The 15,157-nt window shown below is 39.0% G+C and overlaps 1 protein-coding gene across 5 annotated transcripts in view; it reads left to right on the forward strand.

Moving 5' to 3' along the window:
* The window catches only part of slc4a4a (solute carrier family 4 member 4a), a 66,627-nt gene that overhangs the window by 36,358 nt on the left and 15,112 nt on the right, over positions 1–15,157 (forward strand). For 3 of the 5 annotated variants that reach the window (XM_087812979.1, XM_087812996.1, XM_087812962.1), the window contains 15 exons: positions 1,418–1,553; positions 3,021–3,181; positions 4,724–4,903; positions 6,255–6,350; positions 7,667–7,743; positions 10,169–10,326; positions 10,605–10,692; positions 11,811–11,965; positions 12,040–12,147; positions 12,209–12,383; positions 12,453–12,586; positions 14,136–14,410; positions 14,478–14,542; positions 14,624–14,809; positions 14,879–14,992. In XM_087812979.1, the coding sequence (XP_087669105.1) occupies positions 1,418–1,553; positions 3,021–3,181; positions 4,724–4,903; positions 6,255–6,350; positions 7,667–7,743; positions 10,169–10,326; positions 10,605–10,692; positions 11,811–11,965; positions 12,040–12,147; positions 12,209–12,383; positions 12,453–12,586; positions 14,136–14,410; positions 14,478–14,542; positions 14,624–14,809; positions 14,879–14,992 (2,108 nt within the window). The remainder of the gene's footprint in view (positions 1–1,417; positions 1,554–3,020; positions 3,182–4,723; positions 4,904–6,254; positions 6,351–7,666; positions 7,744–10,168; positions 10,327–10,604; positions 10,693–11,810; positions 11,966–12,039; positions 12,148–12,208; positions 12,384–12,452; positions 12,587–14,135; positions 14,411–14,477; positions 14,543–14,623; positions 14,810–14,878; positions 14,993–15,157) is intronic. The other 2 variants (XM_087812971.1, XM_087812987.1) reach the window with 2 other exon arrangements.

The following is a 15,157-nucleotide window of genomic DNA, read 5'->3' on the forward strand; positions in this document are numbered from 1 at the left end:
CAGATGCAGGACATTTCCTGAATTTGAACTCCTATGGTTATTTATAAGGGGGGCAAAAGGCCCCCATGAAAATTAGAATATTTCAAATTTATTATGACATTTAAACCATATGTAAAACATAGTGAGTAAAGTCGAATTACATATTTTTTTAACTCCTTTGGTTAATGGTAAGCAGGCACACAGGGGGCTGAAGACCCCCATGAAAATCCAAATATGTCCATATGTTGATCACATTTAAAACATATGTAACACATACTAAGGGGAGATATTTGAGCTTCTTCTGTATATGGTAAGGGGGCGGAAGGGGGCAGATGACCCCCTTGAAAATCCAAATATGACAAAATGTATTGTGAGATTTAAACCTTATGTATATCATACCTAGAAAGATTTTCAGAATTTCAGTTTGTTTGGTTTATTACAAGGGTTTAAAAGGAGGGCTGAAGACCCCCGTGAAAATTAAAGTACTCCCAATTTTTATGAAATATAACATATATTAACATGCTAAATAAGGGAAATGTTTAACTAGCATAAATAAGGGAAATTTCCAGAATTTCAACTCCTTTTGTTAATGGTAAGGGGGCGGAAGGGGGCAGAAGACCCCCTTGAAAATTCAAATATGAAAAAATGTATTGTGAAATTTAAACCTTATGTATATCATACCTAGTGGGATAGATTTTCAGAATTTCAGTTTAATAATGATAAGGGGGCGGAAAGACTTCTTATCAGTACAAGATTAAAGAAAATCTATGTTGTATATTTAAAATAAATCCAGAACGATTGCTTGTAGATTTTGCAGAGTTCTGTACATTTACGTTCAATCATCCAGATCAAGACGAATATTACAATATTCCCTCGAGAAACTCGAACAAAACTAGCATGTTGTCAGCGATGTTGCTAATATATGGTTAAAGTGTTTTTTACAACCTGTTAAAAACCAGTTGAGTTTAATTTTCTCCTTCTCTGTATCCTTCGCCACATATTCAAATGAGGGAGAAGGAAGAATAAAGCAGCTTGTGGAGCATTTCCTAATTGTCAATGAGGGGCTCCGGGGCACTTTGCCAAGGATGGAGGGCCAATAGCGAGGCCTGTTGGAACAGTTAAAGGGGCTGCCCGGAGGAAGAAGGGGGCTTGATGTGGGGACACTGTCACAGAGGGGAGCCACCGACACTGGACTTCCAACTTTTGCTACTTTTGGGAATATTAACTTGTCGCTGATCCAGGGAGAAGATGTCAAACAATAATAATAACCACGAGGAGAAGGAAGCGAAGGAGGAGGAGGAGGAGGAGGAGGAGGTGAAGCTCCCACCTCCACCTCCTCCTCCTCCGGAGGTGGACGAGGAAGCCCAGGAGGACAAACCTTTGCCCAACGGTCACCAGTGCAAGCCCGTGACCCGGAGTATCTTCCCTCTGTCCGCAGTCTCGCCGGCGGCCGAGAGGATACGCTTCATCCTCGGCGAGGAGGATGACGGTCCGGCGCCGCCTCAGCTCTTCACCGAGCTGGACGAGCTGCTGTCGGTGGACGGGCAGGAGATGGAGTGGAAGGAGACGGCCAGGTGAGGAGCCGGTTCTTGGACCCGCGACCTTCACCGCTCGCTTGGTCCGAAGGCTTCTGAAGACGTTCTGCATCCTAGTTTATTCACAGGAGATGATAGAAAATACATTTATATATACAAATAATCAATAAAAGAGGAGCCTTGAACAAGAATAATAGACCTGCTGGTAAAATGAGAAAAATAATATTTAAAAAAAGAAAGAAAAATATTAGGAATCTGTTAAAACTAATTTAAGTTCATAAACATATGAAAGAAAAATAAATACTAAGAAAATAAAAAAGTAATACAGAATAAAGAACATTTAAAAAAATTATAAAATACAATTAAAATATTAAAATATATGTAAAAGAAAATACAGTTCTTAATTCATACAAAATATATATTCATATTTGCAGTTTTCTTGAAGCATTGTTTTCACAATGTAAAATGGGTTCTTCTGTCTGTCAAAACATATATGATCAAAGCTCAGGATTTTTAAAATTATATAATAATATTATCGTTCAAAAAATGTGGTAAATAAAAACAAATAATATTTAATGATAATAACAAAAAGTAAAAGTTGAATGTATTTAGCACTTCTGTGTTTGTCCGCTAGGGGTTATTGAACAAGACAGGCTCATTGTTTTCACATCATTCACTGTTGGTTCAGCAGAAACTCTCATGAGAGGGAACTGAAACCCTGCTCTAATGTCTGCCACTCAAAATGATCGATGATTTATTTTTCATCTTCCACCCAATCGTCCAGAAAATAAAGACAAATATGCAATTCCAGAGTCAATTATTCATAGATTAAACTTGTTATTTGTGACCGATTCTAAACACTTCCTGCCTCAAAACATGTTTATGTTGAAATGTTGAAATGTTGACCTATAAAGACTTTAAGTGAATTCAGGACTCTAGAGTGTGGATCAACAATTAGGATTAAACTGATGTTGATAATGAAGATTAGTAGAGCTAGAATAAAAAGAGTTTCAAAATCAGACATAATTACTGATAAATATATATTTTTTCCGCCTACAACTTAAATGTCTAAAGGATTTTTGGCCCCTTGATTGAGTTTGACGTCCCTTTGCTAAAACTATTTGCACCTTTTGTATATTTGGACAGTTTAAAAACAAATAATAAATAATATAATAACTCCTTTTCTTCTTCTTCAACATTCAGGTCCGACTAGTGATAAAAATCGTTCATAAATTCCAAGTTCCCTTTGAATTTCCGCAGTGATTCTGGAAATTGTGTTTCTATCTTGAACTTAAAGAATAAAACAAATGTACGCCAGTACAAGTAACAAGATTTTAAAGGGTTAAAACAACACACGGGTTAGTGAGCTCTCAGTGGAACATTTATAACGGTGCATCTTGGGGTCTTTTAAAACCTACTTTCTTACATGATTGTCTTATATTTAATGTTAAGATTAGGTAACATAAGCGCTAAGTCGGTCGGTCTCATGTTCCTCTGATTTTAAAGGTGGATCAAGTTCGAGGAGAAGGTGGAGAAAGGCGGCGAGCGCTGGAGTAAACCGCACGTGGCCACGCTCTCCTTACACAGTCTGTTTGAACTGAGGACGTGTATAGAAAAAGGCACCATCATGCTGGAGATGGAGGCTTCCTCTTTGCCTCAGGTTGTCGGTAAGTAAGCAAACGTCTCTGGAAAAACAGGAAATGATGTAGAAAACTTCCCTCGCGGAGGCATAGTCCAATTCCATTACTACAGTTACACCTTTAAGTTAGTTTTGTTGCTGTCAGTTTGTCTTTGGGCTCTTTATCGTGGAAGCACGAGGAGGGAAAAGTTCCCAAAGCGAAGAGATAAATGCGAAGTAATTGATGTTGCAGTGCAGAGCCGGACCCTGAAAGCACCACCTCACACGGGAAGAGCTGCTTGCCTGAGGCAGTGAAGCTGGTTATGACCCGCTTCTTTAGAAAAGACGACAGACCTTTTACCCACGCTATATTTGAACGACACAAAGCCTCTCGCCAGAGTGTGGACGGTCGGGGAGGCAATTGTTGAGCGCTTACGTCTAATGGTGACTCTCTGTTGGCTTTGATGGTTGTTGGTACTCTTGGTACAACACAAACTAGTGAAGGGTTAATGTAGCTTTATGAAACAGCTGATAAGGTATCATGATACAGGGTCATCCATTTGAAAGGCCATTAAATGGCACTCTCAGCTTAAAAATGTCATTGAATTAGTAGACCCCAAAATTATAAAGGATAGGTTTAGGTACAAATAACTCTCATCCTAGCCCTAGCCCTAGCCCTAGCCCTAGCCCTAGCCCTGGCCCTGGCCCTGGCCCTAGCCCTGGCCCTAGCCTTGGCCCTAGCCCTAAACCTAGTCCTAGGCTTAGCCCTCACAGTAGCCCTAGCCCTAGCCCTAGCCCTAGCCCTAGCCCTAGCCCTAGCCCTAGCCCTAGCCCTAGCCCTAGCCCTAGCCCTAGACCTAGCCCTAGCCCTAACCGTAGCACTACACCTAACTCTAACCTTAACCCTGACCCTCTCTTTTATAATAATAATAATAATAATAATAATAATAATAATAATCTCTATTTATATAGCACCTTTCTCTTGGGTTTTACTAAATAGATGAAACAATACGTTTAATAATCGGCTGTTTCATGATGCTTCATCAACCAATCACCACCACATACCATTAAATACGATTAAGTTGCCAAAATGATTAAGCAAAAAAATAACCATTTTCATTTGGCATTTAAAAACAATTATTCATATTTATGGAACATAGGACACATTTTATTCTACTGCCTTGAGATTGAGATCCTCATAATCATGTCTTTTAACAGGTTCAACACCATAGTATTATGGGTTACCCCTCATTACTACGCCAGGTTTCGTAGTCAGTCAATAGCCTCCCTTGGTGCTCCTCAGTAGCTGACCAGCGTCATACTGTAACATTTTGAAGGGTTTTTAGGCATTTGGTTTGTGTACCACATTAAATAGGTTCGAGGTCAGTACATAAAGCGCACTGTTGATTTCTGATAAAATCAATAGATAGTAATTTTGTCTTATAGTCCGAACAATACGGTACAAAGAGCCTTTTTCCCCATTGAAGCAAACATTTTCGTAAACCTTCAAACACTGTTGTAAGACATCAACAAACATCCCATCATCAGACACACGACAGCTAACGTTGCAAAAAAACCCTCTTCTCCGCAGAGATGATCACCGACAACCAGATCGAGAACGGCCTGCTGAAAGCCGAGCTCAAGGACAAGGTCATGTACACGTTGCTACGGAAGCATCGCCACCAGACCAAGAAGTCCAACCTGCGATCCCTGGCCGACATCGGCAAGACGGTCTCCAGTGCAAGTAGGCTGTTTTCCAACCAGGAGAACGGTAATACCGATGCCAGTCTGGTGCAGTCACTTCTCCCAATCAATCCAAATCTGTCCAAATCAGCATTTTTGTGCTACTTTGTGGATCAAAACACTGAGATAAATGCTTTGGAACTAACCACCTACTGACTTTTAACAATTGTACATTAAGTATTAGCTAGATGCTAACTCACAACTCCGCACACTTTCCCCAAAAAAATTAGATAAAGAGTTTAATGAGGAAAAAGTTGTTTTTTAATCCGTAATTATAGGTTTTAGAGCCTGTTTGTCAAACTTATGGTGTGTGTAAAATTGAAGGCATTGTTTTTGTCCTGATGGAGTTTAAAATACATACAATCAACATCAAATTATTGAATTAGATTAAACCAGTTATAAGCATTTACTAATTCAAGGGAACAACTTCCAGTTAAAGACTGTTATATAAATGTATATATTTTGTTTTCCACGGATTGTTTTCATCAATATAACAACCATTTTTAATATTGATCATGATTTTAATGCTTTAAAACTAAACAATATGTTTATATGTTAGCATCTCTAAGTGCAAAATTCGAAATAACATTGAAAGCTAAGTATTGAAAAAACTAACGTATAATTGTTACACTAAAAAAATTTACAATTTTTTTATTTCAATTGCAAATTGAACTCATTTCCTTGGAGGATTTGACAGCTGCTACTTATTTGTTGGTTAAGGTGGTTTAATGACGGTCGCCCCCTGGTGGTCGGCTGACCACTGATTTAAAAATCTGATTTGATTGTAACGACTCAAAAGTTACACGTGCAAATGTTAAGAGATATCAGAGAATGAACCGATGAAAACTAAACAAACAAGGTTGAGAGTACAATTCCCAGACCCGTATTATTGGGATCGGATTAGAAACCAAGTTGATAAAAAGCTATTCATGACTAGTGAATTTTTCAAAATTGCTTTTTCTAATGTATCTGTTAGCAGGACTCCCATAATGCACTGCAATAATTGAATCATTTTCAAGCCTGACTGACTTTTCTGTGTTAGTGACAGGAAATGAATGATTGACACTTTTTTAAACAGATGAATGTGTTCATTGAATAATATTTAACATTAACAAAATTCAATAGACTTATTAACAAAAACATACGTCGCTAATCTTCCCAAATACCTTGATCTTTGGAATGGGATCCAAAAACATCCACAGATGGTTCAACTGTTCAAAACATTGTCATTTCTTGAACATGAACGAACTTCTAAGTGCGTCTTTGCTGCTTGAATGTCTTGATTTGTTCTTTCCTGACGGCTTCACTTTGCTTCTGCTGCTGTCAATATTTCTGCTGTTTCCTTCCTGCTCGCACTAACAACTCGCCGCCACTAACAGCTCGCAGTCCTCTCGGGAACTCCGTGACTTGCCTGTCAGGTCGCATCTCCATGGAGGACCTGCAGAGTCAGACCAGCTCCAGCATGGACTGGCTCAGTAAGTCTGGTTTTCGTTCACATCGCAGATCCACGTCAGAGTTTACAGAATTACACGTCGATTACACCAGGATTAATGCTGAACACGTCTGTTTTAAGTCTAAATCTATAGTTCATTTACAAATTAACTGTAACTGTGGATCTGCATTATGAAGTTAAATCATAGAATGTAGATTTTTAAACCTTTTTTCTTGTTAGAAAAGTGATTCTCATGGAAGTATATCAGTGGCATCAGAATATTCATCATTTAAATGATATATGTATTTTTATTGATGTTGGAATAAGAAGTTTTTTATCGAATTTAAAAGGGTGTGAAATAAAAACTATTTTATTTAGAACATTTATTTTTACGTTATTGGAATCAGAATATCAAATTCTATGTTTATAAAATAAATCACTAAATTTTATTCAGTTATTAAAAAACCTAAAAATTCAGTGGATCTTCATTTTTAAGTAAAATCACAACATTTATTAAAATGTTTTTCTTTCAATCGGTGATGTTTATAAAAACATATCACTGGCCTCAAAATATTAAACGGTTCAACCATTTTAAATGTTTATTTTTGTTTTTAATGTTGGAATAAAAGTGTCGACATTTGGATATTGAATTTAAAAGCCTACGAATTAAAAAATATTGAATTTACAACAACTTTTTTTGCATCATTGGAATTGGAACATTAAACTCTATGTGTAAAAATGAAATCATGCATTTTAATTTATTTTTTAAAAAACTTAACACATTCAACCTTCAACATAGAATTATTAAAATCAACTATTCAGAAGTAACATTAAAATATATATTTTTAAATGAAGTTTGAAGATATCTATATAATATTGTGATGGAGCTGATATACGTCCATTGATCCTACAGAGTTTTATTTCAAAGCACATGTTTCAATCCACCGGGAAACAATCCTTCAAGTTCAACCATTTATATCCTCAAGACTGCATCACACTGACAGGCATCTTATTACCCACAATGCCGAGGGGTAGAACCGTGCGAAGGACCAGGGTGGCATCGTGTAGTATTCCCGGTCGCCTGCGGGTCACGGTCAGCCGTCAGAACCTTCGACATTGGACGCTGACAGGAGTGTCAATCAAAGTCGGAGATGAATGAAGAGCAAAGTTGACGAGGGTGAAAGGTCGTCTCAGCGATAATCTATAGAAGTGTCGTCGTGAAAATATCTCCAGATGCCGTCGTTCTGCAGTTTGTATCTTTGGCTGTCGCTTTGCCTCGGTTGTTGGTGGGGAAACTCTTTCAACCTCCACGACCCTTGCGTGACCCCGTGACCTCACATGTCTGTCATCCTCGTGTAGACAGTCCCACCACGACCCCCCGGAACCTGAACTCCAGCAGCCTCAACGACATATCGGACAAGCCTGAGAAGGAACAGGTGAGTCTGAAGCTGCGTCTCAAATCGCATATTGCCGTACTTCAACCTAGTAGTTCTAGTGCGTCTCAATTCTGAGTATGTAAGTGTAGTGCTCCATACACACTAAATTGTCACTAAAACACTCACAAAACTGAGTATGGATCGATGGACACTTTCTACACTAAACGACTCCATCTTAGTGACGTTGACGTTGTAAACGAGGTTTTTCAGATCATATTTTTCATATGTTTCTTGATCCAAACCAAACGTGCTGCCAGCAGGTGTCGCTAGTGTTCCTACAGCTGGTTGAAATCATCCTTAAATAGTAGTAGAAGAAGAAGCTGTCGCATCATTTCCTGTTAGTGCAGACCTGGGCAAACATGCGGCCCTTTGACTGTATTTCTGCGGCCCTCGTAATGTCAAAGTACGATCATGTATAAATGGTTCTAAATCATTAACAAACGTATTTTGTATTTATTATTAGTTTACATTTTCACATAACACTTCCCTCCTTTTTGTGTGTAATTTTTATATATTAATCCCTCAAACACTTTTAATTGTTACAAGTTAATTGAAGAAATGTTTTGAATTAATTAGTTTTAATAAATGTCACTTGTCCTTTTTTTAAGGGATTTTTTCATCTTTCTTTTTGCTTGACGGCCCCTAACAAGATTCACAGAATTGAATCTGGCCCTTGAAGTATTTTAATTTCTCACCCCTGTGTAAGTTTGTAGCAGCAGAGTTTGATTTGAGACATACTATCTGTGGAGGATTAGTTACTAGTTAGTACACTATCCTGATGATACTAACCAGTGCACTGAGAGAAGTATGAGATTTCAGACACAGCATGAGTCTCATGGAACTATTTCACTCTTGTAAAACATTTATTCTTTATTGTGTTTGTTTATATTTAATTGCAGCTTTGTTGATTGAATTGAATTTTGAAAAACCAAAAATGTTGGAAAAAGAAAGGACAGGGTATTGTCAGAGTAAAGTACAATAATACGATACAATCGCTTGTGTCGACAACTGTAGAGAGACATTAAGAAAGATAAGAATATTATTCAATCCTTCTTCTGTGTACATTCTTGAAATTGAAATGGTTATTTAATTGATAAAGATAAAATTGACAAAAGAACTGTTGATGTTAGAGTTTAACAATATATCAATAGTCAAATATTCTTTAAGGTTGTATTTATTAGTTTGTTATTATTGTTCATTACTAGTTCAACTCCAACTATGACTATACTCAGTATTTTGCGAGTATTTATTTCCCCTCAAAAAGATTTGAAAGGTTGACTTTAATTTGTCAAATGTTGGAACTTTAACGTTTTTTCAATTGTTTTGTTAAACTTGAATTTTATAATTTGTATTTAAAACGGTTATTGACCCAGAGACAACACAAGGGATACCACAAACACATTTATAGTTTTCGGGCCTTTGGGTCACCTTGACCCTCAGATTACACAAGGGTTAAGAACTGTTAATGTAGAGTTAATATAGATAGAGAGAATATAGGAAAATATCCTACAAAAATACTCTGTTTTATTTATAAGTTTGTTATTATAGATACTCCAACTCCAAATATTATTGTTATTATTTTCACTTAAAAATGTTCTGTTTAAATTTTCAAATGTTGAACCTTTATTTTTCAATTGAAATGTTATAATTAAATGATATAATCAGTATATTACAGGTTACTGGCAGCCAATCATGCAGCACGCAGACAATCACATGACCTCACACAAGAACTGGAGAATTTTACACCAACATTTTGTGTTGAATTTAAAGTCGTACAAACATTTATAAAATTCATTTTTGAATCAAAGGAATGATGATATCAAACGCTATGAGTGAAAATATTTATTTCAAATGTAGTGATTCAACTTCAGGAAGGACGAGCGCATCACAGTAACCAGTGCAGTCAGTGTCTCCGTCATACGTCTGAGCCGAGGGTTAAATCACTGGACCGTGTCACCAGTGACTCCATGTTCTCCTTCTTAGTGACAGAGTTATCACCATGGGTTGGAGAGCCAGGTTTAACCAATTGACTCCATGATCGACTGGCAGACTCTCGCGCCAGGAAGGTTTAGCCGCTGCTTACTCGACTCGTCGTTGCCAAACTGTGACCGACTCCTTGACCTTCTACAGTTCCACCACCAAGTTGACCCGTTGAGCGACAAAAACATGTTTATTTTTTAAAAATATCTACATCGAGCCAAAACACGGTCCAATAGCGTCACGTTAAACCAGCACTTTATCAACGTCGAGCTGTTATTAACCAGTACTGCGACACAGCAGGAACCTCGGGTGTTTGGGATTCACCGTGAAAAGTGTGTGTCCGGGACGACAAAAAGCTCTTTCAGCCGACACACACACAACCGACAGTTTGATGGTGTGAACGTAACATTTGAAGGCCTCCACCTGTTCCCTTTTCTTTTGTCAGCTGAGGAACAAGTTCATGAAGAAGTTGCCCAGAGACGCCGAGGCCTCCAACGTGCTGGTGGGAGAGGTGGACTTCTTGGACTCGCCGTTTGTGGCTTTTGTTCGTCTGCAGCAAGCTGTGATGTTGGGGGCCCTGACCGAGGTTCCAGTTCCCACAAGGTGAGTCATTTTCTGGGACAGGTTTGACCGCGGCTACGCTAGCAACAAACTCTCTGTGAAATACGGGCAAACGTGTTTAGATGGCTGTGGATTCTTGACCGACCTCAATTATATTCTTTCAAAAATACTTTCAAAATCCATGACATTTTGACCAGAATATCTCAAACAAAAAAAAACAATTTCCCAGAGGAGACCTCCTGAGGGATCAATAAAGTTCTACCTAACCGAACCTAAACCTAAACACCTAACCTAAACACAAATTTGTGTATTTCCTGCAGATTCTTATTTATCTTGCTCGGACCCAAAGGCAAAGCCAAATCCTACCATGAGATCGGACGTGCTATTGCAACACTGATGTCAGATGAGGTAAGAAACGGGATTTATAGTTAAACGTTTGCTTTTTTTTTTTTACACGTTTTTCGAGAGGTATTATTGTTGTGAAGTAGATTTTGTGTTTATTTTTTAGTGGTTCTATGTCTCTAATAGAATATAGAAAGACAATGAAGGTTTTTGTGCGAATTGCAAGGAAACTTGTTTCCTATTTGATAGGATTTGAAGGAAAAATGTTTCACGTTCAGTTCTTTATCATTGACTTTCTTTTTGGGGCATTTACTGGACTATACAGTTGTATTGATCTGATCAGACCATTATTGATATGAAAAAAGTGCAAAAAAGTCAACAATATGAAATAATTGAAAATCAGTTTATCTTTGCCAAGGATTTTATTCCATAAACATTTAAAAATAGATTTAATGAAACAACTTGTCTCTGGCGCTTGGTGCGTCTCAGTAAATACACGGAAGTAATACTAACTTATGATCTAGTCAAACACTAGTGATCCAGTGAAGTAATACTAACTTATGATCTAGTCAAACACTAGTGATCCAGTGAAGTAATACTAACTTATGATCTAGTCAAACACTAGTGATCCAGTGAAGTAATACTAACTTATGATCTAGTCAAACACTAGTGATCCAGTGAAGTAATACTAACTTATGATCTAGTCAAACACTAGTGATCCAGTGAAGTAATACTAACTTATGATCTAGTCAAACACTAGTGATCCAGTGAAGTAATACTAACTTATGATCTAGTCAAACACTAGTGATCCAGTGAAGTAATACTAACTTATGATCTAGTCAAACACTAGTGATCCAGTGAAGTAATACTAACTTATGATCTAGTCAAACACTAGTGATCCAGTGAAGTAATACTAACATATGATCTAGTCAAACACTAGTGATCCAGTGAAGTAATACTAACTTATGATCTAGTCAAATACTAGTGATCCAGTCACTCGTCTCTTTAGACCTCCTTTGGTAAAGTATGAGAATGTCATGAAGTAGAATCGACAACCTTGTAGTTCTACAGCACATTATTGTAAAGTGTATTTAATTTAACATATAAATATATTTGATACACAAAAAACAAATCCTGCATCTGGAGACTGTTTGTTCCTCGTAAATACATTCAACTCTCTCCAGATCTTCCATGACATTGCTTACAAAGCCAAGGACCGCCAGGACCTTCTGGCCGGTATCGACGAGTTCCTGGACGAGGTCATCGTGCTTCCCCCGGGCGAGTGGGACCCCACCATCAGGATCGAGCCCCCGAAGAGCCTCCCCTCCCCCGACAAAAGGTCGGTGTGACTTCATACGTCATCGCCATGAAAAACGATGTTAGTGAAGCGTATTAAACTGATTGTTCTCGCAGGAAAAACATGTACGCCGGCGTGGACATCCAGATGAACGGAGACATGCCTCATGACGGAGGACACGGAGGAGGACACGCCACCGGAGACGAGTTGAAGAAGACCGGACGGTGAATTGAACGGATCAATCATTGATGTGAACGACAGGTTCTAACCAGTGATATGTCACAGGTTCTGCGGCGGTTTATTGCTGGACATCAAAAGAAAAGCGCCTTTTTTCCTCAGCGACTTCACCGATGCGTTTCACATTCAAGCCCTGTCCACCATTTTGTTTATTTATCTGGGAACTGTGACGAACGCCATCACCTTCGGGGGTCTTCTCGGAGACGCGACTGAAAACATGCAGGTCAGAAATATATAAAAATTCAAAATTCATTCACCATGAAAACTTAAAACATACTTACGATGTGTTCAGGGAGTGCTGGAGAGTTTTCTGGGCACGGCCATCGCAGGCGGGGTTTTCTGCCTGTTTGCGGGTCAACCTCTCACCATCCTCAGCAGCACCGGGCCGGTTCTGGTGTTTGAACGGCTGCTTTTCAACTTCAGCAAGTACGTATAGTAAACCCGGTGAGGAATCGACTGGTGTTACCGAACGTAACGACTTAAAAGTAGCAAATTTGATGAGAAGCTTCATGAAGCGTCACTGTGGTCTCCGGAGCTGGATAGGGGGCGCTCTTTAAACATGGTTCTTTGATTTCAAATAAATGGGTCAAAGACTAGAGGGTTAGAGATGAACTGACCTCGGAAAAGGTTAATCAGATCATAACTGACTCAACAGTAAATTATTCAATAACTATTATGTCACTGTTCACTGAGTGAAGGCACTTCTGGAAATGTGTTAGTAACTAATGCAGAGCCAGGAAAAAATACTTTTCCTGAGGGGTCTCACTGCCTCACAGGGACTAGTTATAGGTAGAACACAGAAAATGATGGTAAGATATCAGCCTGTTACAGAAAGATTCTAAAAAAAAAAAAGGAAATTTGTTGTTTGAATGTGCGTTTTTAAAATCTTTATCGGAATCCTAAGACACAACAACATGTAAATCTATATCTATAAAGGTCTCTTGATCCAGCCTGGTTCTTCTCACGGTGCTACACAAATCTTCTTTGGTTCAAAATGACCTCCATCAAGTGCTTTGTGTCTGGAGATGATTTTTTTGGCCTCATTCGTCCACAGAGACCAAAAAACGATTAAGCGCTAACTACTTCTCAATAGAGCATACATTAGCATTTTCTTCGTCTAATTCTGAGGAAGGTTTTAGACCATATTAGTAAGTAAGTAATATTTGTAGAGCGCTTTTCCAGACCAGGGTCACAAAGCGCTTAAACTATCAAAACAATACTCAATAAAATATATACTTAAAAGCTCAGAGCCCGAGCTGGGGTGTAAGTCTGGATCACTGATGGAAGGTCTGACCATGAATAGATCTGAAAGTAAGAACCAGAATTTTAAAATGATCCTGAAAGAAACTGGCAGCCAGTGAAGAGTTTGAAGGAGAAATGTGAGTTCTTCTACTAGAGCGGCTCAGAATTCTGGCTGCAGAGTTTTGTATGAACTGCAGGCGACAGCTTAGAGCTCTGTAGGTCAAATATTAAGCAAATACAATCTTTTAAAAGTCCAAAGTTTTTGACTTTAGGTCAAGGTTGGCAAAAGAAAGATGGAGTCAATAGGTCATTACATTTATTTAGCCAAATAAGTTTTTTTTTTTTTCTTTATTAGCAAATACAATTTAAAAACACTGATTCAGTTTACTTGAAAATGTTTGAGGGATTGCAAAAAATACAAATACAAAAAGGTAAAAAGTTTTATGTTGAAACGTAAATGAATGATAAGTACAAATAAATGTGTTGTTAAGAGATTAGAACCATTTGTACATGATCATTCTGCAGAGATTATTAATGTTAACAACTATACTAAGACTTACAATAACAGGTTTAAAGGTATTTTAAAGGAATAATACCAAGAGTGCCAAAAGATTTTGTCCCTTGATACAAAAGGTACTTAATCCCTAAATACCATAAATACTGACAAAAAAGAAGTTTTGAGTTGAACTACACAAAGTGAAACACCAACCTAACACCGGCGCCTCCCGCACAGAGACAACTCCTTCGACTACCTGGAGTTCCGACTGTGGATCGGCCTGTGGTCGGCGTTCCTCTGCCTGGTGCTGGTGGCCACCGACGCCAGCTTCCTGGTCCAGTACTTCACCCGCTTCACCGAGGAAGGCTTCTCCTGCCTCATCAGCTTCATCTTCATCTACGACGCCTTCAAGAAGATGCTCAAGCTGGCGCACCACTACCCCATCAACTCCGGCTTCAGGATCGACGGCGTGACCCAGTACGAGTGTTCCTGCATGCCTCCCACCATCCAAGGTAACCGACGAGTCCGCAGGACTTTTGTGAGTTTGAAGAAGGAACAACTAGTTTGAATCTGTTGCAGCAAACACGTCGGACATGGATCAAGCTCAAGATGTTTCAATCTTCTACTACAACTACACCGGTCTGGTGAGTGTGGATTATGTCACCGAAGACATCTAGACTTCCCTCTGAAGGTTCCGGCGATAACTTCCTGCTTCTCCTCGACAGCCCACCAACTCCACCTGGGGGTCCCTCTCCCTGAGCGAGTGCTCCAAGTACGGCGGCGAGCTGGTGGGAGACGCTTGTCACTACGTCCCCGACATCGCCCTCATGTCCTTCATCCTGTTCTTCGGCACCTACACCTGCTCCATGTGTCTGAAGAAGTTCAAGACCAGCCAGTTCTTCCCCACGACCGTGAGCGCCTGCTCGACTCCGACCCGCTCGTGCTCGAACCGTCCATCGAAATCTGTTCTTTCGCTGCAGGTCAGGAAGTTCATCAGCGACTTCGCAATCATTCTGGCCATTCTCATCTTCTGTGGGATCGATATGCTCATCGGGGTCGACACGCCCAAACTCATCGTGCCGACCGAGTTCAAGGTGGGTCGGTGCCCCCTTAAAGGGCACCTAATGTAACGATTTAAGTGTCTCTTAAATTGTTCTAGGACCTTTATTATATTCTATTATACTCTATTATAATCTATTATACTCATCAGTTTCTTTTTGTACAAAACCCTCATTTAATAAAGATATTTACATTAGAAA

The sequence above is a fragment of the Callionymus lyra genome, chromosome 1 (assembly GCF_982586985.1).
Source record: "Callionymus lyra chromosome 1, fCalLyr1.hap1.1, whole genome shotgun sequence".
In the NCBI taxonomy this organism is placed as follows: domain Eukaryota; kingdom Metazoa; phylum Chordata; class Actinopteri; order Syngnathiformes; family Callionymidae; genus Callionymus; species Callionymus lyra.